Here is a 26,080-nt window from a genome sequence, read left to right on the forward strand (position 1 = left end):
CATCTCAGGAGGTAAATGGTGTCAATTTGCTCCATGATTAATAAAATTGTTTCATCATTTGGTTAAGGTAGTGTCTACCAGATCTCTACTTTAAAGGTATTCTCTTTATAATTAATAATTAATCTATAGGTTATACTTTCAAACTGTGTGAATATTCTATTCCCCAATACTTTTTCACCATATGGTTTTAGCAACCAATGATGATCTTCACCTAAATCAATTATTACAATGGTTGTTAAAAAATGTGGTATGTCTAAATGTATCACCTTTTCAACATGTATTAGTTAGCATTCTTCTTAAAAAAGACCTTTCCCTTTTCCCATGATACTTTTCTTTAAAGTATTATTATGGAACTATACATCAGTTTTTATTTATTATGTGGTAATTCATTAGTATCATTATTCTTTTTGATGTTCAAACTACCCTACATTTGGCCAGTGGGAGCTCATTCAAAATGGTTCCTGTGTCCTTGTTATGTATCTTCATCATTTTCATTGCTTCAAAGATAGAATCAGCCATTCATTTCTCCAAGGATTCTTGATTCCTTTTAATAAGAAATTGTATTTAGTGCCCAAGACCTATTTGCTAGTATTATTCACTGCCATTGGATTTCACTGCTTCTAGGCCATTTCAATAAATAAGAGTAAGGAACATTTTTTCATCATAAATTCATATTAATAATTCTGTCCCAATACAATATCACAAGGGTCCTCCTTTTTCTCCCATTCTGAATTTGTATCTTTCTCCTCTCAAGTAAGACCTGTTTCCAAACATCAATATATTTACTCATGTGTTCAGTCTTGCACTATACACTAAAGTTTCAAAATGGCTACTCCCATATTTTGAGTTATTTATATCCATATATTCTGCTACAGTAAATAATCAGAATAATATAATCAAAAGTTAATTCTAATTTTTGTACTGCATGTTTATGTTACAGTGTGTTATGCAGTTAGTTTTATTTTAATACCTTTTCATTGGGCAACTATCAGTTTGTTCTGTTTCTATGCGTGTGTTTTTGTTTTTTTCATTTGTTTTGCTTTTTCAGATTTCATACATAAGTGAACTTATAGTGTTTGTCTTTCTCTGACTTGTGTCACTTAACATGATAGTCCATCCATGTTGTTGCAGATGGCAAGATTTCATTCTTTTTCTATTGCTGAGTAGTGTTCAATTGTGTATATATGTGTGTATATGTGTTCATTCACTCATCTATTGATGGACACCTAGGTTGTGTCCATATTTTGGCTACTGTAATTAATGCTAAATGAATATATGGATGCATATATCTTATCAAATTAGTATATCTGTTTTCCTTGGATAAACACACAGAAGTGGAATCACTGGTTCATATAATAGTTCTATTTTAATTTTTTTGAGAAATCTTGATACTCTTTTCTATAATGGATGCACCAATTTATAATCACACCAACAGTGCATGAGGGTTCCCTTTTCTCCATGTCATTGCTGACACTTGTTAATGATTGACTTTTTGATACTACCCATTCTGACAGGTGTGAGGTGATTTCTCATAGTGGTTTTAGTTTGCATTTCCTTAATGATTAGTGATGTTGAGCATGTTTTCATGTCTGATTCCCAGTTAATGTCTCATGTCCACTGACCATTTTGATTGGGTTATTTTTGTTACGGAGTTGGATGAGCTCTTTATACATTTTGGGTATCAACATCTAATAGAAATCATTCACAAATATGAATGAACATATATATATATTCTTTCATTCCATCTACATCTATATCTATATAGTCTATTTTAAGCTGATAAGCATTTAAGTTCAAACACATCCTAAAAGCACCAGTATTTTATTCCCACTCCACCATTTGTTTTTGATATTGTATTGTGTATCTTTTTGTTTTGTGTATCCTAATTATGTTTTGTAGTTATAGTTAATTTGCTACTTTTGTCTTTTAACCTTTATATTAGCTCTTTAAGTGGCTGATTCACTGTTAATTCTCTATTTGCTTTTACTTGTCAGATTTTTTTCTTATAGTTTCTTATTTCAGGTTATGACCTTTTCTAAATAAAAACCCTTTAAGATTACTGGTAAAGCCGGTTTAGCGGTGATGAACTCCTTTGTTTTTGGCTGTCTGGAAAACTCTCTCTCCTTCAATTATAAACAATAACTTTGCTAGGTATAGTATTTCTAGGTTGTAAGTTCCTTTCTTTCAGCACTTTAACCATTCCCTGACATTCCTTTCTGGCCTGTAAAGTTACTGCTGAGAAATCAGCTGACAGACTTTTGGGGTTTCCCTTGTATGTGACTTGTTTCCCCTGCTGCTTTCAAGACTATCTCTTTACCCTTAAATTCTGCCACTTTAATTACAAAATGTCTTGGTGTAGGCCTCTTTGGGATCATCTTGTTTGGAATTCTTTGTGCTTCTGGGACCTGAATATGTTTCCTTCACCAGATTGGGACTTTTTTCAGCCATTATTTCTTCAAATATACTATCTCCTCCTTTTTCTCTCTTCTGGTATCCCTATAATACAAATGTTAGTGTGCTTGATGTTGTTGCAAAGGTCCCTTATACTATCCTTATTTTTGAAAATTATTTTTCTTTTTGCTATTTTGATTGGGTGATTTCCACTATTCTGTCTCCAGGTCACTAATCTGTTCTTCTGTATTAAATCTGCTGTCAATTCTTTGTAGTGTATTTTTTGTTTCATTTCTATGTCTGATTGGTTCTTTATATTTTCTAACTGCTGAAGTTCTTAGTTTCTCTACTGTATTCTCAAGTCTGTTGAATACCCTTATAACCATTTCTTTGAACTCTTTATAAGGGAATTACTTATCTCCATTTCATTAGGATTTTTTTTTCTCGGTTTTATTCTTGTTCCTTCATTTGGAGCATAACACTCTGTCTTATTTTGTTTGACTTTCTCTGTTTGTTCCTATAATATAGGTGAGATAGGTAGCTCTCCAAATCTTGAAAAAGTGGTCTTCTGTAAAAGTGGCCTCTGTGTAGACTGGGTGCAAGTTGGTTTTGGTAGGCTGGTTCAAATTGGGCCAGGTGTGTGTGGCACCAGCATTGCAGCCTGGCCAGAAGGAGCATGTTAGGGGCAGGGCAGCCTGGTGTGCATGCATGTGTGGTAGCTCCCTGTTGTTCTAGCTATTTGCCCACTGAATACAGGCATGACAGGGCAGCCCTATAAGCATACAAAGCAGTGTCCCAGTGCGAGTACCCCAGTACGCTGTTGGACCCGCTGAATCAAGCTCCAGGTCGAGGGTAGATTTGTGTGTGCACATGAAAGCACTCTCTTGTTACTGCTGGAGTCAGCTCTGGGTAGGCTGGCCAGAAGTGCACTAAGGTGGACTTGTAGGTCAGTCAGAGCACATGGATAGAGTTCCTGCCTGCATTATCCAAGTAGAGGGAGAGGGAAACAATGGCACTCAAAGATTCCTCCTATCCTGGGGAGTTTCCTTAGATCCTAGATAAGTCTCACGGTTCCCCAACCTTCTCTGTGTGGTCTCTCTCTCTCATTTCTTGTGCAGAAGCTGTTGAACTGGCCTTCAGTTGTCTCAGGAGGAACCGCTGTAAACACAGGTGTGCATTCAGTGTGTCCGTGGGAGAGGGTGAGCTCACTGTACTCCTATGCTGCCACCCTAGACCCGCTTCCTGTTTATGCAATTATTTTCATTTCTTTCTGATTATATTCAGTTTTTGTGTTTCCCCATCCTTGTTGATTTTTAAACTTTGAATATATGAAAACATCAGCATGGTTCAAATGTAAAAATAATATAAAAAGTATAAACAGGAAAGTCTTGTTCTCTCTCCCATCTCTTCTATCCCTTTTCTCTTCCCACCCTGTAGGTAGCCAATTTCTTCAGTTTCTAGTTTATCCTCCCTAAGTTTCTTTTTGCAGGAATAAGTAAATATACATTTGTTCTTTCCCCCCAATCCTTCCTGCAAAAAGTAACACACCATCTACTTTTTTGCACCTTTTTCTCCTTACATTAACAACGTATCCTGAAACTTGCCCCATAGAACTCTCCCTTATTTGTTTTACCAGCATTTTTCCTTGTTTTAGAATGTTATATTTTCCATGATCTCCAACAGTAATTACATTTTTAAGTTTTCTTATGCTCACTGCACTGTCTACATTTTCTACTACATTCTTTTTTTTTTTCCTGTTTGTTTTGGAGGCCTTCCTTTATTATCCACTGACACTTAAGTACTGTGCATTAAAAAGCTTACTGGAAAGTTTATGCATAGGAGTGGGCTTTTCAGCAGCTGGGTTTCACTGTAGAATGACCACATGGGTACCTGGTCATTTTGTTGGGGTCCCCCCAAATTCAAAAACCTTTTTATCCAGGGCTACTATTTTTTTCAGAAAAGAATCCTCCAATCATCTGATGATGAGGGCAAGAGTAATAATAATAGAAATAAACCACTGGCTGGCAAGGTTCTTGGACCGGTGGCACAAGAGGGTGTGCAATCTTGTTTTCTGGTATGTTTTGATTCCCAGTTAATCTTGCCCCTCTTGGTTAATTTGCCTGGTAGCTTTCATGTGTCCAGAGCTTCTATGACTCAATTTCCTAACAAGCAAAAATCTAGCCCCTTGCCAAGGCTGGGGAATGGGAATCACCAGGTTGTGGGGGATGAAGAAGGGCCTTGGGGATGCTATCTCTTATGTAGACTCAACACTAATACTATAAGAGACTGCTGATGAGACAAATGAGATCACATTAGTTTCACTAGAAAATAAAAATCTCTGATCTTCGTAATGAAGCAATTACAAAGCCATCAAATTATAAACCCACAGAGGTTTTAGATACAGGTGCCATAATCATTAATAAATTAGTTCCAATTATAATCCAAACTCCAAGCGGGAATGTTGTGATATAAGTGTATATACTGTGAGCCTCATGGCATGAGGCAGGTAAGCACATGACTGCTAAAATACTTCTAACATTTTATACTTATAAGAAAGGGCTCTATTGTATTGGAAAGTTTAGTAAAAAGCAGAAAACAGCAGATTTCATTTCAGATTCTTGAACATCAATGAGATAATAAAGCATATTCACACAATTTCCCATAAAACATTCTGGTACAGTCATATTAGGGGAAAAACCACTTTCTTTTCTAATGAATGTGAGCTGTGATGAACAAATGAACAAAAAGACCCAGGGTCTCCAGTACCTAGGTAACTTATAAAGGGAATAATATATACACCACAGAACTGAAGATCCTATAAATATTTTTAGTGGTGTGAAAAATTCTCTCAATAAATTGATATAAAAAGTGTATGAGGCCCTGGCTGGTGTAGCTCAGTGGATTGAGCTCGGGCTGCAAACCAAAGCGTCACAGGTTCGATTCCCAGTCAGGCCACATACCTGGGTTGCAGGCCACGGCCCCCAGCAACCGTACATTGATGTCTCTCTCTCTCTCTCTCTCTCTCTCTTTCTCCCTCCCTTCCCTCTCTAAAAATAAATAAAATCTTTAAAAAAAAAAGTATATGAGAATGTTTTTTTCTTCCTTAATTCCCAGCACTCAAGCTTTCAAAATGATAAAGAATTGAAGGTTTATTTATTAGAAGGGAAAGATAATCATATAGAAGGTCAAATGGGAGGTGAAAAACCAAACAATGTTAGATGTCTCAAGTACTAGGGGGTGGGAATAAGTCCTTACAGAAAGGAGAAGAGAAAATCTATTATACTTTTCAAATCTACCAATCACAATTGTGGTACCCTGACTTGTTTAGAATATTTAGAAAGTACACTTCTAGCCCTGGCTGGTGTGGCTCAGTGGATTGAGTGTGGGCCTGCAAACCGAAGGGTTGCTGGTTCGATTCCCACTCAAGGCACATGCCTGGGTTGCGGGCCAGGTCCCCAGTGGAGGGTACACGAGAAGCAACCACACATTGATGTTTCTCTCCCTCTCTTTCTCTCTCCTTCTTCCTCTCTCTAAAAATAAATAAAATATTATAAAAGAAGAAAGTACGCTTTTTAGTAATTCCCTCAGAAGAAAGAAAGTGCATTATCCATTTTGTTACTCTCCCCATAAGGAAAAAGATAAAATGGCCATGTTTTAAAATGACCAGTTTACTTTGTGATATTTTATTTTAGATACAGAGTATGCACAGATATTAGGAAAAAATGAAAATATAAAATATAGTAAAGACTGAGCAAAAATTCTCTATGTAGGAAAAATGAATGAAGAAAAATTATCTTATAATACATACACCCTTTAAAACTTGCTTCTATCATATGAAGATTTAATGCTTTCCTGATCTACCTTTGCTTTTAAAACTTTAATAAACAGTGAGTTAATACAGTTTATTCCTTCTTGGATGTGACATGCATTATTTATTATCAAAAGGAAGTAAAAACAGAAGCCTATCAAAATTCAATCTCATTCAAAGAACACACATTCTGTACATTTCTTTCCCAAAAATATTTAATTTGCTTGTGTCTGTTACAATTCCCAATGTAGTTAAAATACTAAACTTCAAAGTTAAATCTCTTACCTGGTCCAAGACAATAATTTCATCAGCATCAACCACTGTTGACAACCTGTGCGCAATGAAAATGGAAGTTCTGTGTTTGACTGCATCCCTCATGGCACCAAGAATAATCTGCAAGTTGGGCAACAAGAAGAGTGCGAGGAGAGAAAAGGTCTATATATTAGGTAAATGTAAATTAAAATCATCATACATTCCTTAAAGGGACATATAAAATGCCAATCAAGTTCACATTATATAAACTTTATACCAGTGCCAAATATGTGACCTAAACTAACAATAACTAAGAAGAGGAGATAAACCAAACAAAAACCAAAACCAAATATGACCACATCATCACAGAAAAAATTACCTGTAAGATAGGCAACATTTCTTTATATTACACAGTCTGGAAGAAGGTGGATATTTTCTATACTTAAAAACAAACAAACCACAATGATGAATCCAGTGACATTAGGAGCATGGCCAGGTATGATGAGTACCTGGCCAATGAGGGCAAAAATGAAATGAGGAGGACTCAAGAAGAAAAAATAGGAGAGTCAAGGGGTACAGGAGCATTTGCTTTTCCTTAGTTCAAATTCAGAGGACAGAAAGAATGACAAAGACAATTGTGTATGAGTAACTTGAAGAACTTCTTTTTGTTCTTCCTCTTTTTTTTTTAAAGAAAACTTCTTTTTCAAAAGTATTTTGTCTTCTTAATGCATTCTGGGAAATACATTTTTGTTTACTGCCTGTAGAGTATTAGAGACTTATGTATATATACAAGCTGTATGTGGAAACATGGGTCCTGGTACTGCTAGCTAGTTGGAAACAGCCACGTGGGAGATGAGGATATACCAAATGGCTTCCTACAGATATTTCTAAATATCATATTTATTAAAGAAATAAAATTATCAAGAGTACATGGTTACCCAGGAGAAGACGACCTTATATTTTACTATTGCACGCTGAAAAGAAAGCACAGTACCAATTCTAAGAAATATTGTGATGTTTTTAGGGATTCCACTACCTAACCCTCAAGAAATTAAACTCCCTGGACCTATTAAAAAGGACCACAGAAATTTACCAAATCTACTGTAACTCATTCCCTTGGCGGGGGAGGAGGGGAGGTGTGTCTGCTACCTCTCAATGCGCTATGCTCTGTGAGATAATAAAGCTACGTGTCTCAAATAATGACCGTTAAGTTGTGATAAATGTGGATGACACATGTTTAAGTATAAAGTTCTTATAAATGAATTCCTACTCTGCCTAGGAGTGGGGTCCGGTCCTGCTTAAGAGTCTCCTTAAATTTAACAAATTCTTATGTTAAACAACTCACTCAGAAATTAAACTGTTTCAAACACATGGCATATCACATAACGAGCCCTGAGTCTTAACTCTATATGCAAATATTATGTCATGCATGCTGAAAAACTGAAATTAGGCCTAACCTTCAACACTAGGTTTTAACTATGTATTCAAGTAAGATATAGGTGAATGGAAGCAATTGACAAATAACATCTAGCTATCTTCAATGGTAGACTAAGGGCATTCATTCATGAAATTATCATCGCAGTTAAGACTTCTGTATTTAATACAAGGATGTTGTTAGGAAGTCTAATGTAGTTGACAGGTAATGCCATGACATCAGTGTCACAACATCTTGGTATGTCACAATACTTATGAAATGAACAGAAATTGATATCAGCACTGCAGGCTGGGTGCACCTCTTTTGCACCTCAGTAAGTTGTTCCATGATAAGTGAAAGGCTGTCTGGTGTATACTATATCACAGTCATTGACGTGACTTGTTTTAATGAGTGTTAAGTGGCAATAGCAGGGAAACTAAAACCTTCTTCCCTTGTCAGCATACTAGAGAATTCCTACAGCTTTGCAAAATGCAAGGGTAATACAACAAGAGCATAAATTACCACACAGTTCCCAAAGAAGACATGTTTGAAAATGGACTTAACAGTGTAACTGTTCAATGTTAGCCGGCATTCTTACTATCAACACTTGGTATCTGAGGAAAAAAGGGCTAGATATTTTGCTCTATAGTACGTCCTACTTCAGTTCACTCAAAATACAAAAGAATGTAGCCATTTTACTGAAATTTCCAAGGAGAAAAAGTAAGCATTGATAATTGAAGAACTTTGTATTTTCCCAATCATTTACCTCTTCAGTGATTGAGTCTAAGGATGAAGTGGCTTCATCATAGAGAATGACTGGAGGGTCCTTCAAAATGGCTCTTGCAATTGCTACTCTTTGCTTTTCTCCCCCTGGTAATAAAAAATTTAGTTTAAGGAGGCATAACATAAAGACATATTTTAAGTTTCTAGTATTTCCATTGAATATAACCACCAACTAATACCTTGAATATTTATCTCTACTCCCAACCTCTGTTCATTTCACTCAGTTGTAAGAGTCTAAGTTTATATATGACATCCTTTGACAAACAACATTCCCTAGAGCATAAACGTAATTCTGGACTCTGAGTTCATGGCAGGTGAAACACTGAAGAGGTGAGGTAATAATGTTGATTCCACAATATTCCTTTCACTAGAAATATGCTCATTACATATTACTTTATATTACTTCCCAAAGAACAGCACTCCGATAAAAATTTTTTACTAATAGAAAATTAACAAAGCCAAAAACAAATTCATTATCTGATGTCTGAAATCCTGAAGACATAAAACTATGAATATCTAAATTTATCTCTTAACATTAAAAATTACCATTCTACTCTGGCTGGTGTGGCTCAATAGATTGAGTGCTGGTCTGCAAACCAAAGGATCACCAGTTTGAGTCACTGTCAGGGCACAGGCCTGAGTTGTGGGCCAGGTCCCCAGTAGGGGGCGCTGGAGAGGCAAACACACACTGATGTTTCTCTCCCTCTCTTTCTCTCCTACCTTACCCTCTCTAAAATGAAATCAATAAAAAAAAATGTTTAAGTTCCATTCAGCCAGGAATCTCAATGATTTTTAGTCATAAAGGTATTATTTTCACAGCACTCTTCAAAGTTAAGGGTATACACTAGATACCTCTTATTTCACCTTAGCTATTGGCTACTGGGTCTCTAGCATATCAGAATTTTAAAACAGAAAGGACTTTGGGTGGTAAACAAAATGCAATATACAAGTAATATATCATATAACTGTATGCTTAAATCCTATATAATTTTATTAACTAATGTCACCTCAATACATTTAATAAAAAAAAAAAAAAACTTATTTTACCAGAAAGAAAACAAAGGCCCAGAAAAGTTAAGTGACTTGCTAAAGGTCACAGAGCAGGCTCTGGTGGAATCTAAACTAGATCTAATTGACTCACAGTCCAATGCTCTTCCTATCACAAGGTGCAGGCATACATTTATTTCTAAATACGCTCCAGCGAAAATGAAGCAATATTAATTTCTTCACTGGGACTCCCATAGGTCTAAGGTCATGATCAGTCTCACACAGAACTATGGTTGGAAGTACAGGCACACTTGTTTTACTGCACTTTGCTTTACTGCATTTCGCATATGCTGCAATTTGTTTTTTTCAAATTGAAGGTTTGAGACAACCATGCATCAACCAAGTCAGTTGGTGCCATTTTTCCAACAGCATTTGTTCACTTTATATCTGTGTCACATCTTGGTAATTCTTGCAATATTTCTAACTTTTTCATTATCATTATTATCATTATTATATTTGTTGTGCTGACTTCTGATCAGGGATCTTTGATGTTACTACTGTAACTGTTTCGGGGCACCACGAACCATGCCCATATCAGACGATGAACTTAATAAAAAAATGTGTTTATTCTGACCGCTCCACCAACTGACCATTCCCCCATCTCTCTCCCTCTCCTTGGGACTCCCTGAGACACAACCACATTGAAATTAGGCCAGTTAATAACCTTATAATGACCTCCAAGTGTTCGAGAGAAAGAAGTACTCACACATCTCTTACTTTAAATGAAAAGCTAGCACTAATTCAGCTCAGTCAGGTGTTGACAGCTGAGACAGGCTGAAAGCTAGGCCTCTTGTGCCAAACAGTTAGCTCAGTTGGGAATGCACGGGGAAAGTTTTTGAAGGAAATTTAAAGTGCTAGTCGTCAACACACAAATGGTAAAAAGTGAAACAGCCTTATTGCTAATATGAAGAACATTTTAGTGGTCTGGAGAGAAAAGCAAACCAGCCACAACATTCCCTTAAGTCAAAGCCTCATCCAGAGCAAGGCCCTAACTCTCTTCAATTCTGTAAAGGCTGCGAGGGGAGGAAGAAAAGTCTGAATCTAGCAGAGGTTGGTTCATGAAGTTTAAGGAAAGAACCAGTCTCCATTACACAGAAGCACACGGTAAAGCAGCAAGTGCTGATGTAGAAGCTGCAGCAAGTTCTCCAGATCTGAGTAAGATTATTAATGAAGATGGCCACACTAAACAACAGATTTGCAATGCACACAAAATGGCCTTCCTTCTACTGGAAGAAGATGCCATCTAGGACTTGCACCACTTGAGAGGAGAAGTCAGCGCCTGGCTTCAAAGCTTCAAAGGACATGCTGACTTGTTAATACAGCCGTTGCCTTTAGGTTGAAACCAGTGCTCACTTACCATTCTGAATATCCTGGGGCCCTTCAGAATCATGCTAAATCTACTCTGCCTGTGCTCCATAAATGAAACAACAAAACTTGGGTAGCACATTTGTTTACAGCCTGGTTTACTGAATATTTTAAGCCCCGTTGAATCTATTCCTCAGAAAAAAAGATTCCTTTCAAAAATACTGCTCATTGACAATGCACCTGGCCACTCAAGCGCTCTGATGAAGATGTACAGTGAGATTAATGTTGTTTCCATGCCTGCTAACACAACATCCATTCTGCAGCGCATGGATCAAGGAGTAATTTTGACTTTCAAGTTTTATTATAGCTGCCATAGGCAGTGATTCCTCTTATGGACCTGAGCAAAGTCCATTGGAAACCTTATGGAAAGGATTCACCACTCTAGAGGTCATTAAGAACATTCATGATTCATGGGAAGAGTTCAAAACATCAGCATTAACAGGAAGTTGATGCCAACCCTCATGGATAACTTTGAGGGGGGTCAAACCTTCAGTAAAGAAAGTGACTGCAGGTGTGATGGAAATAGTATGACAACTAGAATTAGAAGTGGAGGCTGAAGATGTGACTGAATTGCCACAATCTCATGATAAACCTGTAACAGATGGGGAGTTAATTCTTATGCATGAGCAAAGAAAAGTGGTTTCTTCAGTCGGAATTTGCCCCTGGTGAAGATACTGTGAATATTGCTGAAGTAACAGCAAAGGATTTAGAATACTTCATAAACTTATGAAATATTCTAATATTGATGATGAATACAGTTGATGAAGCAGCAGCAGCTCTGAGAGGATTGACTCCAAGTTGAAACAAGCTCTACTCTGGGTAAAATGCTATTAAACAGCATCACATGCTACAGCAAAAATGGTCTGTGAAAGGAAGAGTCAAGCAATGAGGCAAGCTTCATTGTTATTTTATTTAGCCACCCCAAACTTCAGCAACTACCAGCGCGGATCAGTTAGCAGCCATTAACAACGCTACAAGACCCCCCATCAGCAAAAAGATTATGACTAACTGAAGGATCAAATGACTGTTAGTATTTTTAGCAATAAAATATTTTAAAATTAATGTATTATATTGTTCTAAGACATAATTCTATTGTGTACTTAATAGATTATAGTGTAATGTAAACTTAACATTTATATGTACTGGAAAGCCAAAAAAATCATGTGACTCTCTTTGTTGTGATATTTCACTTTATTGTAGGGCTCTGGAACCAAACTCAAAATATCTTCAAGGTATGACTATGTAAAAAATGGGGCTTTGCTGAATATGCCCATTTTGGCTTCTTTTTTGGTCCGTTATCCATTAATTTATTAATGTCTGAAAAACTATTTTTTAGCTTCAGTAACCTCTTCAGGAAACAAGTTCCACTTTTTGAATGATCTGGTATACCAAATATTATTTCAGTTTTATTTGTTCCGCAATTATTTTCAACTTGTAAAAGGGGATCCTTATATGTAATGTTAATGACTAAGTTTATATTCATACTATCTACACTCCTCCCCATTTCATAAGATCAAAAGCCTCCTATCAAAGCAGGCACTATGACAGAACTATCTGCTTATCCACCTAGCAACTCAGCAACAGAAACCTCCTGAAAAAAAGTGGACACTCAGCCCTGGCTTGTGTGGCTCAGTGGATTGAGCACTGGCCTATGAACCAAAGGGTTGCTGGTTTGATTCCCAGCCTACGGCATAGGCCTATGCTAAGTCTCCAGTAGGGGGCGTGTGAGAGGCAACCACACATTGATGTTTTTTTTCTCCCACCCTTCCCGTCTCTAAAAAATAAATTAAATGTTTAAAAAAATAAGTAGGCACTCAGAGAAAGGACTGTTTTTTTTTATTTGAAATTTTTAATCAAAATTAGTGGGGTGACACTGGTTAACAAAAGTATATGGGTTTCAAGTATACAATTCTATAGTATATCATCTGTATATTGCACTGTGGTTTTACCACCCAGAAGTTTTTGACATGTGTCCCAAAGTTGAAATGGAAACCAACCCAGTTTCAATTTTATTCAATAGAATTTTAGAAATTAAAAAACAGAAAATATTTATATCTACCAGAATTATAATCAGAGATGCTAAATAATGTATTGCTCATTTTGAGATGTCTGCTTATAAGGTGATGAATTTTATTCTTAGGTAAGAATAAAATTTCTTTAGCCACTCCTACCTTCAAAGGCATGCTGAGAGGGGAAAAAATGATTGGGGAATGGAATGTGACATAGCCATCTGAGTCAAAGTCTGAAGTTGGGGCAGCTAGTCTATACTACGTGACAAATTGGGAATTTCCAGAATTAGACAAATGGACAAAAAATGGGAGGGTGGGCTAGCTAATTGAAAACTACTCCTATGAAAAGCAATGCTAAAGCATAAAAGTGGACTGGAATCATAGAGGCACCTTATTCTATTGGGTAATGACCAACTATTACAAATCAACTTAACTTGAAAATAAACTTGCTTAACATTTTCAAAACCTACATCAAAACTTTCTAATAGATTGTAAATTCCTTAAGAGAAGATTAAATTATGCTTCATCTTTTTAACTTTCAAAACATTTAGGCTAGTAGATTACACACAGTATGTAGCTAATCAATGTTGTGAATAAATGACACCAGTTGTAACAAAGAGGAATGGGGAGTCATTAAAATTCATGCATACTGTTCTTTATTCCCTTTTTGCCTTATCCCCATCCCTAATCTATACATTTCCTACTCAAACTAAAATAGGATGAAGGATAATTGTAAAGGAGGTAGTATGTTTCTATATATTACATTAATACTTTCAGGCATTAGATATCATTGCACTCTAAAATTCAAATAATTAGGGCAAAGAAACATATTTATAGACCCTCCAAATAATTCAGCCATCATTAAACCTTACCAACCTCATAACTAAACACTTAAATAGAAATGTACAAGCCCCCAAATTTACTTGACCACTGAATGAAAAAGGGCATAAAAATGAAGATGGCTGTAAGTAAAGTATAAGCAGGTAAGTGTATGCTGTCAGATGGGTACTAGACTTACTGGGGTGATTATTTTGTAAAGTATATAGAAGTCCAGTCATTATGTTGTACATCTGAAACTAATATAATATTGCATTTAACTGTAATTGAAAATGTAGTTACAAAAAAATTTAGCAGATACGTACATCCAGTACAAGCAGGTCTAAAGTATTGAAAACATCACATAATAATCTAGGAATTGCCCTGGCCAGGTGGCTCAATTGGTTGGAGCATCATCCCATACACTAAAGGGTTGTGGGTTCAAATCCCAGTCGGGGCACATACCTAGGTTGTGTGTTTGATCCCTGGTCGGGGTGCATACAGGAGGCAACCAATTGATATTTCTCTCTCACATCGATGTTTCTCTCTTTCTCCCTCTCTCTTGAAAATCAATTTTAAAGAAACAGATCCTTGGGTAAGGATAAAAAAATCTAAACATAATCTAGGAAATTATGATGAGATATGCTACTTACTACCAATTACTCCTCCCTACTCTTACTACTTTCCCAAGTGAATAATGATCTGGGCTTTCCTTTAATTTTAGGAATATGGATAATAAGTTAATACTGACTTGAGCATATATACATAACTTACTATTAAGCATTTAACATGTTTGCAGCTGCAAGTAGAAAACAACTCACATGACTTAAGAGCAGTTACTTCTAGTTCTACATATTAGATTGCTTACTGTGATGGACAGGACACTGGGGACCTCGTCTAAAGCATTTGGATGAGCAGTAAGTTTGAATTCTGTTACTACATTTTCTAGAAAATGGCTCAGACAAATTAAAGTTTGAAGGGAGTATCCAAGGGGGTGAGCAGATTTAAAATCTGATTACCTGAAAGCTTGAGGCCTCGTTCCCCTACTTGGGTGTCATATCCATGTGGCATTCGAAGAATTGCATCATGGAGTCCAGCTAATTTTGCCACTGCATACACATCCTCAGGTGAAGCATTGATGTTTCCATATAACAGGTTGTAGTAAATGGTGTTATGGAAGAGGACAGCATCCTGGAGCAGATTAGACAGATAGATAGATAGATAGATAGATAGATAGAATACACAGATATAAATATATACCCACACATACATTTATGTTCATCATAAAAATTAAGATAACAGTAAAGACATAAAGTCATAAGGAGTAAAACATGATAAGTGCCTTTACCACCCCCTCATCCCTGCAATTCCATTCCCTATCCCAGAACTAATCGCTAGGAACAATTTCTTGTGTATCATTCACATATTTTTTCAATTCATTCAGATGCCTAAACATAGGCTTTTTTCTAACACGAATGGGGCCATACTTTGCAAATTGCTTTTTTCACTTGACATATCCTGGAAATCATATACATCAGGAAGAGAAACCTACTTCATTCTTTTTAACAGTTGTATAATACTAGGATATATCATCATTTATTTATCCATTTCTCTGTTGATGGACATCAATGTAGTTTCCAAATTTTTGTTACTACAAAGAATGAACTAAAATATCATTGTATATATGACATTGTGCACTCATGTATTTCTGTAGGAAGGATTCTTATAAGCAGATTGATGAATTAAAAGGTAATCATACATTTACCCGTTGACGGTTTTGCACAACTACCTCAAAATGCTCTGAAAAGAATGCATTCTAACCAATAGTGTATGAGGGTACCAGGTCTCTCTCTACATGCTCAGCATTCCTGGATATTACTAAGTTTTAGTTGTTGCTACTTTAGGGGTAAAATGTGCTTTTTGTTTAAATTAGCATTTCCCAAATTACTAGAATATGACTTCACATGTTTCTTGAAGCTTTCAAATTAAACTTAAAACACCAAAAACAAAGAATTTAGGTACTCTGGGTTCTGTTTTTGGAGAAAGTTCATTGCAAATATCCATTCCCTATTTCGACTTATTCTGACATGGCAAACTAAACCTAATCCAACTAGAGCATCCATCTCCCACTTCTCTCTAAGTCTCCAATAAAATGACTCCATTAGTTGACATTAACCAGGATACTCAATTAACACTTTTTTAACATCATAATCAGCCCCTGAGCTTCAGATATTTTAATCATTTATGCTCCTACTACTAATACAGAATATTCTTTTATTGAGTTAGTACTTAAACCCAATGAGCTTAATACTCTATAAAGAAAACATACTTATTTTAAAATATTTTATATTTAGAAAGTTAACAAACACTAGTCAAAAACAAATGCTAACAAAAACTTTGAAACTACAAAAAATAAGGTGAAATAAAATTAAATAATCTATAATCCTACCAGCCAGCAATAACTACTATTAACTAAAATGTTTCTCCTATTTTTTTTCTCTACTGACATATATTCATTTAATATTATAAAACTGGAGTATTGTGTTTTGTTTTGGTATTCTCTTTTTCAGGGTATTTTGCCCACACTAAATATTCTTTACAAACATGGAATTTACAAATGGCTGTATGACATTTGATATTATGATAATTTAACAAGCTACTTATTGTTGGACATTTGTATTGTTTCTAACTTCTGGTGGTACAAATACTGCTGTAATGAATATCTTTGCATATAAAAATCTGTTCACATCTGTTTATTTCATTACTAAAACTTTCAGGGGTAGAATTATTGAAATAAAGGGTGTGAGTATTTTTCAGGCTCTTTATACATATTGCCACTTTGTTCATCAGCAAAGCTGTATACTACCACCAGCAAAACAACGGAGTAGCCATTTTACAAGGTCCTGCCCAACTGGATATTATGAATTTTAAAATCCTTGCCAATCGGGTAAGTAAAAAAATGGAATCCCATAGTTGATTTAATTTAAATTGCTAAGACCTCCAATAAGAATGAACATCTCTTTCCTTTATTGACCACATATATTTTTCTTTAATGAATAAAATGCTTTATTTGTCAAAAGAAAATGGCGAGCATTCAGTTATACAGTTATATGGATGAGGACACTGAGTGCTAAGTGGGCACAGAAAAGAACTCAGTTCACTTGCTATACAGTCTAGGTCACTGTTTTCTAACATATAGTGTACACATGATCTGTGTCAGAATCACCTAGGTGGCATATTTAAAAATGCAGATTTCTGGGCCCTACCTTGCTATCCTAAACGAGAACTAAGGTGTGTAAAAGTGAGCTGGAATTTCAATAGTCTCCCCAGGTGATTCATGTACACGAACATTTGGGATTCTCAGTGAAAGGGAGGACAGGGCAGCATGGAATGTGTCAGATCACTTGGGGACCTCTTACAACTTACACAGCCCTGTCTGATCCTTTTCTATAGTTCTCCCAGGGATCTGATTGCCATTCTAGGCTGCAGTCTGCAACTAAATCCCAGGTTTCTCTATTGGCTTAGAGCATAAGAAAAACTCACATCCTGTAAAGCTATGTCCTTCTTGTCTTCTCAAGTCTTACTCTAAATTTATTCCCCCTTCAAAGGCATTCAGCAAGTACTTGTTAAATGCTTACTATGTGTCAGGGACTGTGCTCGGTCCCGAGGGGAGAGTGGTGAACAAGGCATACCAACTTGAGGATGGTAGCCGAACTGCTTTGCAATGTTTACAAATTTACTTACTGTGTCCAAAACTGTTCAAAATTACCATAAGCTTTTTATTTACTGAATAATTATGTCATGGATATTGTGCTTGGTGGTTTACCCACATTATCTCTAATCTGTAATGATTCTGTCTCATGAGAACAATAATATCCTTGTTTTACAGATGAGGAAACTGAGGCTCAAGACCACAGAATTTCTAAGGGTAGAGCTGGGGTTAGAATCGGGTTCTGTCTGAACGGAAGTGCTCAGCACTCAGGTCGGAGCAGGAGTGCAAAGCTGCACTGTTGGCACAAACCCCTGATCCTAATGTTGATATAGAGTGACACAGAAAAGACACCTCAAATGATGTCTCCTATGACCGTCAGATACTCTTACTGGAACTGAAGTTAACAGACTGCAGCCTCACTGAGTGTTGCTAGTTGTCTCAGAGTGTGCCTGCAGGTAGCAGGTGTATCATATACACAGTACAATGAATAAAGTCTATTAAAAGTGAAAAAAAAAAAAAAGAACCAGGTTCTTTTTGACACCAGTGTTGACTCTTTCCTCTGGTATTATGCTATCTTTCTAAAACTTAAAAAAATCTTTCTAATATACAGATTTTCTATTCTTTTTTTTTTCAGTCTTTTTGGTAACCATTAGACCTATAGAGTCTAACATTTCCTAATGAGCATATATTGACTCCTTGGATTCAAATTATTCTAGCAAAAGAGCCACCAACTCAATAAATAAATCTTCCCCCAAGTAGTTTTCTTCTTTCATTTTAATACCTGAGGTACAACTCCCACTGCCCTCCGAAGGCTCTCCAGACTCACATCTTGTATATTTTGACCAGCAAGGTAAATGTTACCCTTCTGAGGCTCATAGAAGCGAAACAACAGCCTCACTATTGTGCTTTTCCTAAAATTGGAGACAAGGAAAGGTTACTTAGCTTCTCACGGCATTAGAGAACCCATTTTAAACCATACTAATCATTCTATTTTGCTAAAGAAAAAATGTTACATTGGGAATCATTAATCAATGATGCAGAATTTTATAAATAACTGAATTACCCACCCTGACCCACTACCTCCTACAATGGCCACTTTCTTTCCTGCAGGGACTTCAAAAGATATTCCATTAAGAACTTTCTGCCCCTCAAGGTATTCGAAATGCACATCATCAAAGGCCACCGTAGCTGTCTGGGGTGTGATCTGAAGGGGAGATGCCATCACTTTGTCCTAGCAGAAAAGAGAAAGAAAACCCAGCCAGTTTACAAACTGCCTGGAATAAAGCTATGCAGATAACTTTCTAATTCACAGAGAGGAAAGGGAAAATAATGGGGAAGAAGGTTTATAAGTAGAGTTAGACTGCTTCTAAGCATGCTTTTAAAGGACTGAATGTGAGAGGTGGGTGTGGGTAGGGCAGGGGCGAGTAATGGAGCAAAATGTTGTTCAACTGTAATTGAACAACAATAAAAAATTTTTTTAAGATTTATTTTCTTCAGTTCTCACTGCTCAGGTAAAAAATCCTGGATGGTTTGATTTCTCAGTAATTTTGAGGTGGGGGCTGTTAAAGGGATGCTGGGCAGTGGCGTAAGGAAGTTGAGGCAATCACAGACTTTATATCATTATTCTAAAGTAAATCAAGTGCAAATGCAAATAATTCAAGTTAACAAAATTTAGCTTCTAGGTCTAATATTCTTTGCTAACATTGTAAGGTTTCTAGACATAGATGTAAAAGCTATAAACGACCTCTTAATACACATGTTAGTTCCAATTTCTGCAAAAAAGAAATTGGTGGGCTAACATGGCGATGTACAAATATTCCCCTAGAATAATCCTCTAATGGGATAAAGCTCACATGCTTTTAAAAAGGTACTAAATAAATTACTTACTTTAATTCGGGTGTCTACCTTAAGAAGCGTAAACAAGGTATTCATATCTATGAGTGCTTGTCTAGTTTCTCTATATACAGTTCCCAGAAAGTTCAGGGGTAATGAAAGCTGAAAAAGCAGTCCATTCACCATTACTAGATCTCCAACGGTAAGGGTACCTTAATATGCATTTGGCAGAAGAAGAAAAGGATATTTTAGATGTTATGAACTGTTTCAATTTAACGGAGAGAAGTTTATAATCTATGAGTCTGGAATATAGTTCAAAATGTACAAAATCAGTAACTTTGGCCTACTTAAATTTTAAAGCATTTTTTAAAAATTAAATTTATTGGCGTGACAGTGGTTAATAAAATAATATAGGTTTTAAGGGTATAACTCAATGATACATCATCTATATGTTGCACTACGTGCCCACCATCCAAAGTTAAATCTTCTGTCACCATGGATTTCCCCCCTTTACCCTTTAAACCATAATTCAGGAATACAGGGCACTTGATATATGCTAAATAGAATGGGAAAAGTGCACCCATACACTATACATAAAAACACAAAAAAGAATGGCTTAAGTGAGGATAGAAACCAAGGGTTAAAAATCTCTCCTTAACCTAGTTTATTTGTAATATAAAATAGAAATTTAAAAAAGAGTATATTAAAAGATTGGAGCAAATGGCTGTCATGATTGAAAATGATAAACTATGTATTAATGTCATAGTGAATAGATGAATCCTGAGCGGGCAGGTTATTAAAAAAAGGCACAGACATTAGTTTTAAAATGTTTGCAAATGAAAAGCCATTAGAAAGGTTAAGAGGTTACCAGTAATTCTAAAGAAAAGATTGCTTGAGTTTTAGTCCTTTGGACTACACACTAAATTAAATTAGTTCCATTGCTTTTTAGGTCAGTAAGAGAAATTAGTGATGATAGTAAATGCTGAAAAAAGTTATTCTTGAAAGGATCAGACTGTAGCCCCACAAAATATACAAACAGTAGTCCCAATCAATGAGTGTCAGGGCTAAAATTATAGTGTTAAAAAGAAATAGACTTCCAGTCAAGATGGAGGTGTAGGTAAACATGGCACGCCTCCTCGCACAATCACAGCAAAAATTTTAACTACAAAACAACTATAACCCAGAATCATCAAAAATCAAGCAGTATGGAAGTCCAATAACCAAGGAATTAAAGAAGTCACATTCATTCAGACTAGTAAGAGGGGCAGAGACACGGAGCACATGATCCCACACCCACATGTCCAGGAAGCACAGAGAGTCCCAAACAAGATGGACACAGACAAGAACACATCAACACATATAATTGATATGCCAAAGTTTAAAGATAAAGAGAGAATCTTAAAAGCAGCAAGAGACAGACAGTTACCTACAAAGGAGTTCTCATAAGACTGACAGGTGATTTTTCAAAAGAAACTTTGCAGGCTAAAAGTGACTGGCAAGAAGTATCCCAAGTGATAAAAAGCAAGGACCTACATCCAAAATTACTCTGTCCAGCAAAGCTATCATTTAGAGTGGAAGGGCAGATAAAGTGTTCCCCAGATAAGGTCAAGTTATTTATTAAGCCTTTATTAAGTGAAATGTTAAAGGGACTTATTTAAGAAAAAGAAGATCAAAACTATGAACATTAAAATGGCAATAAATTCACAACTACCAATAACTGAATCTAAAAAACAAACTAAGCAAACAAGCAGAACAGAAACAGAATCATTAATATGAAGATCATTCGAAGGGTTACCAGATGGGAGGGGGAAGAGGCAAAAGGTACAGGGATGAAGAAGTATGAAATGGTAGGTACAGGACAGACAGGGGGCCCTGGCTGTGCAGCTCAGTGGACTGAGAGCTGGCCTGCGAACCCAAGTGTCGCCAGTTTGGTTCCCAGTCAGGACACATGCCTGGGGTGTGGGCCAGGTCCCCAGCAGTGGGTGTGCGAGAGGCAAGCAGACACTGATGTTTCTCTCCCTCTCCCTTTCCCTTCCCCTCTCTCTAAAAACAAATAAATAAAATCTTTTAAAAAGAAAGAATAGACAGAGGGATGTTAAAAACAGTATAAGAAATGGAGTAGTCAAACTTATGTGCATGACCCATGGACATGACGTACGGAAGGGACTGCTAGAGAGAGTGGGAGATCAGGGTGAAGGGCGCAATGGGGGACAAATTAGGACAACTCTAAAAGCATAATCAATAAAATATATTTTTTTAAAAAAGAAATAAGAAAACATGATCATACAATCAAGAGAACACATTTTGATACAAGAAAGGAAAGTACTCCAAGGATATTAAAAGCGCATTATTGAATATGCGTTATAATTAAGACTAATATACATACTCCTTATATTAATCATTATTTATAAAGGTTAAATAAGACATCTATAATTGTTAAAAACCACAGATCTGTTACCTGCCACAATTCCCTGACTGGCAAGCACCATTATAGCCGTTAAACCAACACTGAAAATAGCACTTTGACCAAAGTTCAGCATAGCCAGAGTAGAGGTACTTTTCAATGAAGCAGTCTCATATGTCTTCAAAAATCCATCATATCTTTGTGCTTCGTAGTTCTCATTATTAAAATACTACAAAATATGCAAAAATAGTAAGTACATACACGTATAATTAGAATTTATTCTGTTAAATGATTAGTATCCTTTTATCAGACTTCATGTATGGAAAATTTTTTTAAACTGACTTTCAATACACTGGACTGTGGTTACTCTCGCAGTTTTCTACAAAGCACTGTACTTGAAAAGTCCCTGAAATTCATCCCACAAACACTTTCGGAATGCCTAGTTAATTAAACCCATATCTTAAAAAAGCCATCAATGTCACTTCCTTCATAAAACTTCCACGTAGCCTCCAGAACACTGAACTGACTGTTCTCACGGCCCCCACCGCATTATACCTTCTTGTATAGTCACCTGTATGCTTTCTTTAACTCTCCCAGTAGGTTAGCAAATCCTGGGAGGGCAAAGATTAAATACTAATCTTTTTTTTTAAATAATTTTATTTTAATTATTGTTCAAGTACAATTTTCTATCTCTTACTCCCATCTCAGCCCACCCACCCAGACCTCCCCACCTCCCTCCCATTTCCACCCGCCCCTAGTTTTTCTCCATGTGTCCTTTATACTTGTTTCTGTGCTCATCTTTTTTTTTTTTTACCATTTACCCCCATCATAGGGCTTAGCATAATGCTTTGCAGACAAGAAGAATTCTAAAATTTTTGTTAAACAGAAAAATGAACAAATAAATGAAAGACACACTCTGAAGAAAAAAAAAGCAAGCACTATGTTAGGCACTCTGAGGGATAGAGTCAAGAACTTACATGCTAAATTGATTAGCTTAGTGTTCATTCTGAATCAAAAGGCTAACCGTACTCTTATCCCTTATAAATTAATTCAGAAGGTAAAACCTGATGCTGTCACAAAAAACGCAGGTAGAAATAAAGGACAATTTCTAAATAAGAGAAAAACAATAAAGTACTCTTATTCTATCACACCTACAGATACTATTTGAATCTGAGGCTCTAACTCACAGCCCCTATTAAATTAAATGGCAGAACAATTCTTAGTGCAGTGTGAAAGACTGAGGAAAGTGTAATTAAACATAGTACCTTCACAGTTTCGTAATTCAGCAGCGAGTCTATGGCAGCGTTACCTGCATCATTATCCGCTTTGTTCATTTCTATTCTAAATCTAGTTCTGGAAGACAAAGATTTGCATAGGCATGAAACATCTGTGACAGAAGCATAACCAATTTCTGAACCTTGACCGGCCTCTGCAGAAAACCGTACCTCCATCGAGTGATGGCGACTGTGAATGCTGTGTATGCACCAAGTGTCCCAAGAGTCACCAATGCAAACTGGGCACCACATCTGTAATACTGAAGAAGGCAAAAAAGGAAAAGACAAACAGTCATTGTTCTCATCAAATAGTTTATAATATACAGCAGCAAATCTCAGTCAAAGGATTTAAACAAAATGTTAGTGAATAAATGAATAATTGCTTGGGTCAGAAATCACACACCTTAGAAAATGTACTTTAGGTAACAAGAAAAGAGAGCCACACTACACTAGCCACATTGATGCTATTGTCAAATGCTGATAATAATAGTGCATAGAGCCATAAGAGGAATAAAATATATATACACATACATTCTAATTATAAAATATGAAGTTGCTTCAAATGTTATGAGTGGTGAATAGAAACCCAGATAATCTGAGCGTATCAGTCTAAGGTTCTATACAAAAATCTCTGCTAACAAAAATTGCAAGCACTAACTAACTAAATGACTGACCAATATTTAGAACTGAACAGCTCTTCACAATAACAACACAGTAAAGATTTCGGACAATTCCTTGAAGCTCGTCATAAATCATCAAATGAATTGCATAATCCTTCTGGCATCATGGAATTTCGCCTTCAAACCACGGACACACAATATCAGGATAGGTACAAGTATAACACTAAACAGCTACTAATGAGAATGTAAAAGCTTGTTAAGAAGAAAATGTTTTACTTACCAAAACACCACTGACAAGAGAGACTTCAAACATAATGGGAAGAAGATTAAATACTAAAGCACTCAGAACAAAACTGATTCCCCTTGTCCCTCTGTCAATAGCCTTTGATAAAGCTCCTGTCTGTCTGCTCAGGTGGAAAGCCAGGTCCAGGTTGTGAAGATGAAGAAAGACATTTTTGGCTATTCTTCGTATTGAATTTTGGGCTACCTTGCCAAATACTGCATTTCGAACTTCATTAAAAAAGGCAGCTCCAGCTCTTGATACACCATCTAATAATACATTCAAGGGAAAAAATGGGGTAGAATAACATTAGAAGCATAGGAGTATAAAAATGGTAAAGGCTCAGAAAGTGTTTGTACAATGAATTAATATATCACTGAATATTTTAACATATATATTATTGATCATGCTGTTCAAGTTGTCCCAATTTTTTTTCCCTTTGCCCCCCTCCACCCAGTACCACCATGCCTCCAGTAATCCCCCCCTGCACGCTTAGTTCACGTCCGTGGGTCGTACATATAAGTTCTTTGGCTTCTTTTTGTCCTATACTATTCTTAACCTCCCCCTGTCTATTTTCTACCTACCATCTATGCTTCTTATTCCCTGTACCTTTTCCCCCATTCTCCTCTCTGCCCCTCCCCACTGAAAACTCTCTATGTGATCTGCATTTCTGTGATTCTGTTCCTGTTCTACTTATTTGCTTTGTTTCTGTTTTTGTTGCTAGAGTTTGTTATCATTTTACTGTGCATAGTTTTTTTATCTTTTTCTTAGATAAGTCCCTTTAGCATTTCACATAATACAGGCTTGGTGATAATGAACTCCTTGAACTTGACCTTATTTAGGAAGCACTTTATCTGCCTTTCCATTCTAAATGATACCTTTCCTGGATAGAATAATCTTGGATGTAGGTCCTTGCCTTTCATGACTATGAATACTTCTTTCTAACCCCTTCTTGCCTGCAAGGTTTCAGCTGATAGTCTTATGGGTACTCCTTTTAGGTAACTGTCTCCCTTTTTCTTGCTGCTTTTAAGATTCTCTCCTTATCTTTCATCTTGGGTAATGTAATTATGTGTGCTTGGTGTGTGCTTCCTTGGGTCCAACTTCTCTGGGACTCTCTGAGCTTCCTAGACTTCCTGGAAGTCTATTTCCTTTACACTAAAAGAAACCTAGAAAGCATCTAACTTAGTCAATACCAATCTTTTTTTTTTCCAAGATCCTGATTTCAATTCTTTTTTTATTGTTGCTCAAGTACAGTTGTCCCCATTATCCTCACCCCACCGCCCCCCACCCCACCCACCCCCACCTCCCACCCTCAATCCTACCCCCTTTGGCTTTCTCCATGTGTCCTTTATACATGTTCCTCCACGACCCTTCCCCTTCTTTCCCCCGTTATCTCCCTCCTCCCTCCCCTCTGGTTACTGTCAGTTTGTTCTTTATTTCAGTCTCTGGTTCTATTTTGCTCACTTGTTTGTTTTGTTCATTGGGTTCTACTTATAGGTGAGACCATATGGTATTCGTCTTTCACTGCCTGGCTTATTTCACTTAGCGTTACCAATCTTTCCACCACCATGGATCCCTTTCAATGTTATTCCCCCCACAGGTTCTAGGTGTTAAAGGATTTTTTTCCAACTACATACTTTCAATACCTAACAGCCCATATGGCCTTACTGTGGATAAATATACAGTATCTGTTGAGTTTTTTTATCTAATTCAATTCTCCTAAATAACCAATGATAAAACTGAAATCCTGAAAAATCAAGTGCATTGACTGAAGCATGGCCCCATTCCAGTCTCATAAAGTGTCATTTCTAATGCATCATATGCAAAATGTTCTCTTTTTTGCAAATTGTAGATTTGTGTTGCAGCTACTGGATATAATTCAATAAAGCATTGAATGCACATATATCATTATTTACCTATTTCCTATTTAACAGCTAATAACAACAACAGCAAGAAAATAACTAGCCTTACTGAAAAGGTATTTTATAGAAGCCTAAATATTAGAAGTGGTTATTATAAATTTAATGTCTTATTTCATTTCATTGTTTTCTAGAACTTGGAGAATGAGACTC

The 26,080-nt window shown here is 36.4% G+C and overlaps 1 protein-coding gene across 1 annotated transcript in view; it reads right to left on the bottom strand.

Moving 5' to 3' along the window:
- ABCB7 (ATP binding cassette subfamily B member 7) overlaps positions 1–26,080 on the bottom strand; it is a 96,361-nt gene that overhangs the window by 8,270 nt on the left and 62,011 nt on the right. The window contains exons 5-14 of the mRNA XM_045839380.1: positions 24,009–24,277; positions 23,280–23,368; positions 23,100–23,187; positions 21,889–22,063; positions 19,485–19,642; positions 18,665–18,828; positions 18,379–18,508; positions 14,905–15,076; positions 8,632–8,735; positions 6,485–6,592 (exon numbers count right to left, since the gene is read on the bottom strand). Of these exons, the coding sequence (XP_045695336.1) occupies positions 6,485–6,592; positions 8,632–8,735; positions 14,905–15,076; positions 18,379–18,508; positions 18,665–18,828; positions 19,485–19,642; positions 21,889–22,063; positions 23,100–23,187; positions 23,280–23,368; positions 24,009–24,277 (1,457 nt within the window). The remainder of the gene's footprint in view (positions 1–6,484; positions 6,593–8,631; positions 8,736–14,904; positions 15,077–18,378; positions 18,509–18,664; positions 18,829–19,484; positions 19,643–21,888; positions 22,064–23,099; positions 23,188–23,279; positions 23,369–24,008; positions 24,278–26,080) is intronic.

The sequence above is a fragment of the Phyllostomus hastatus genome, unplaced genomic scaffold, assembly GCF_019186645.2.
Source record: "Phyllostomus hastatus isolate PE091 unplaced genomic scaffold, TTU_PhHast_1.1 phas_contig_30, whole genome shotgun sequence".
In the NCBI taxonomy this organism is placed as follows: Eukaryota; Metazoa; Chordata; class Mammalia; order Chiroptera; family Phyllostomidae; genus Phyllostomus; species Phyllostomus hastatus.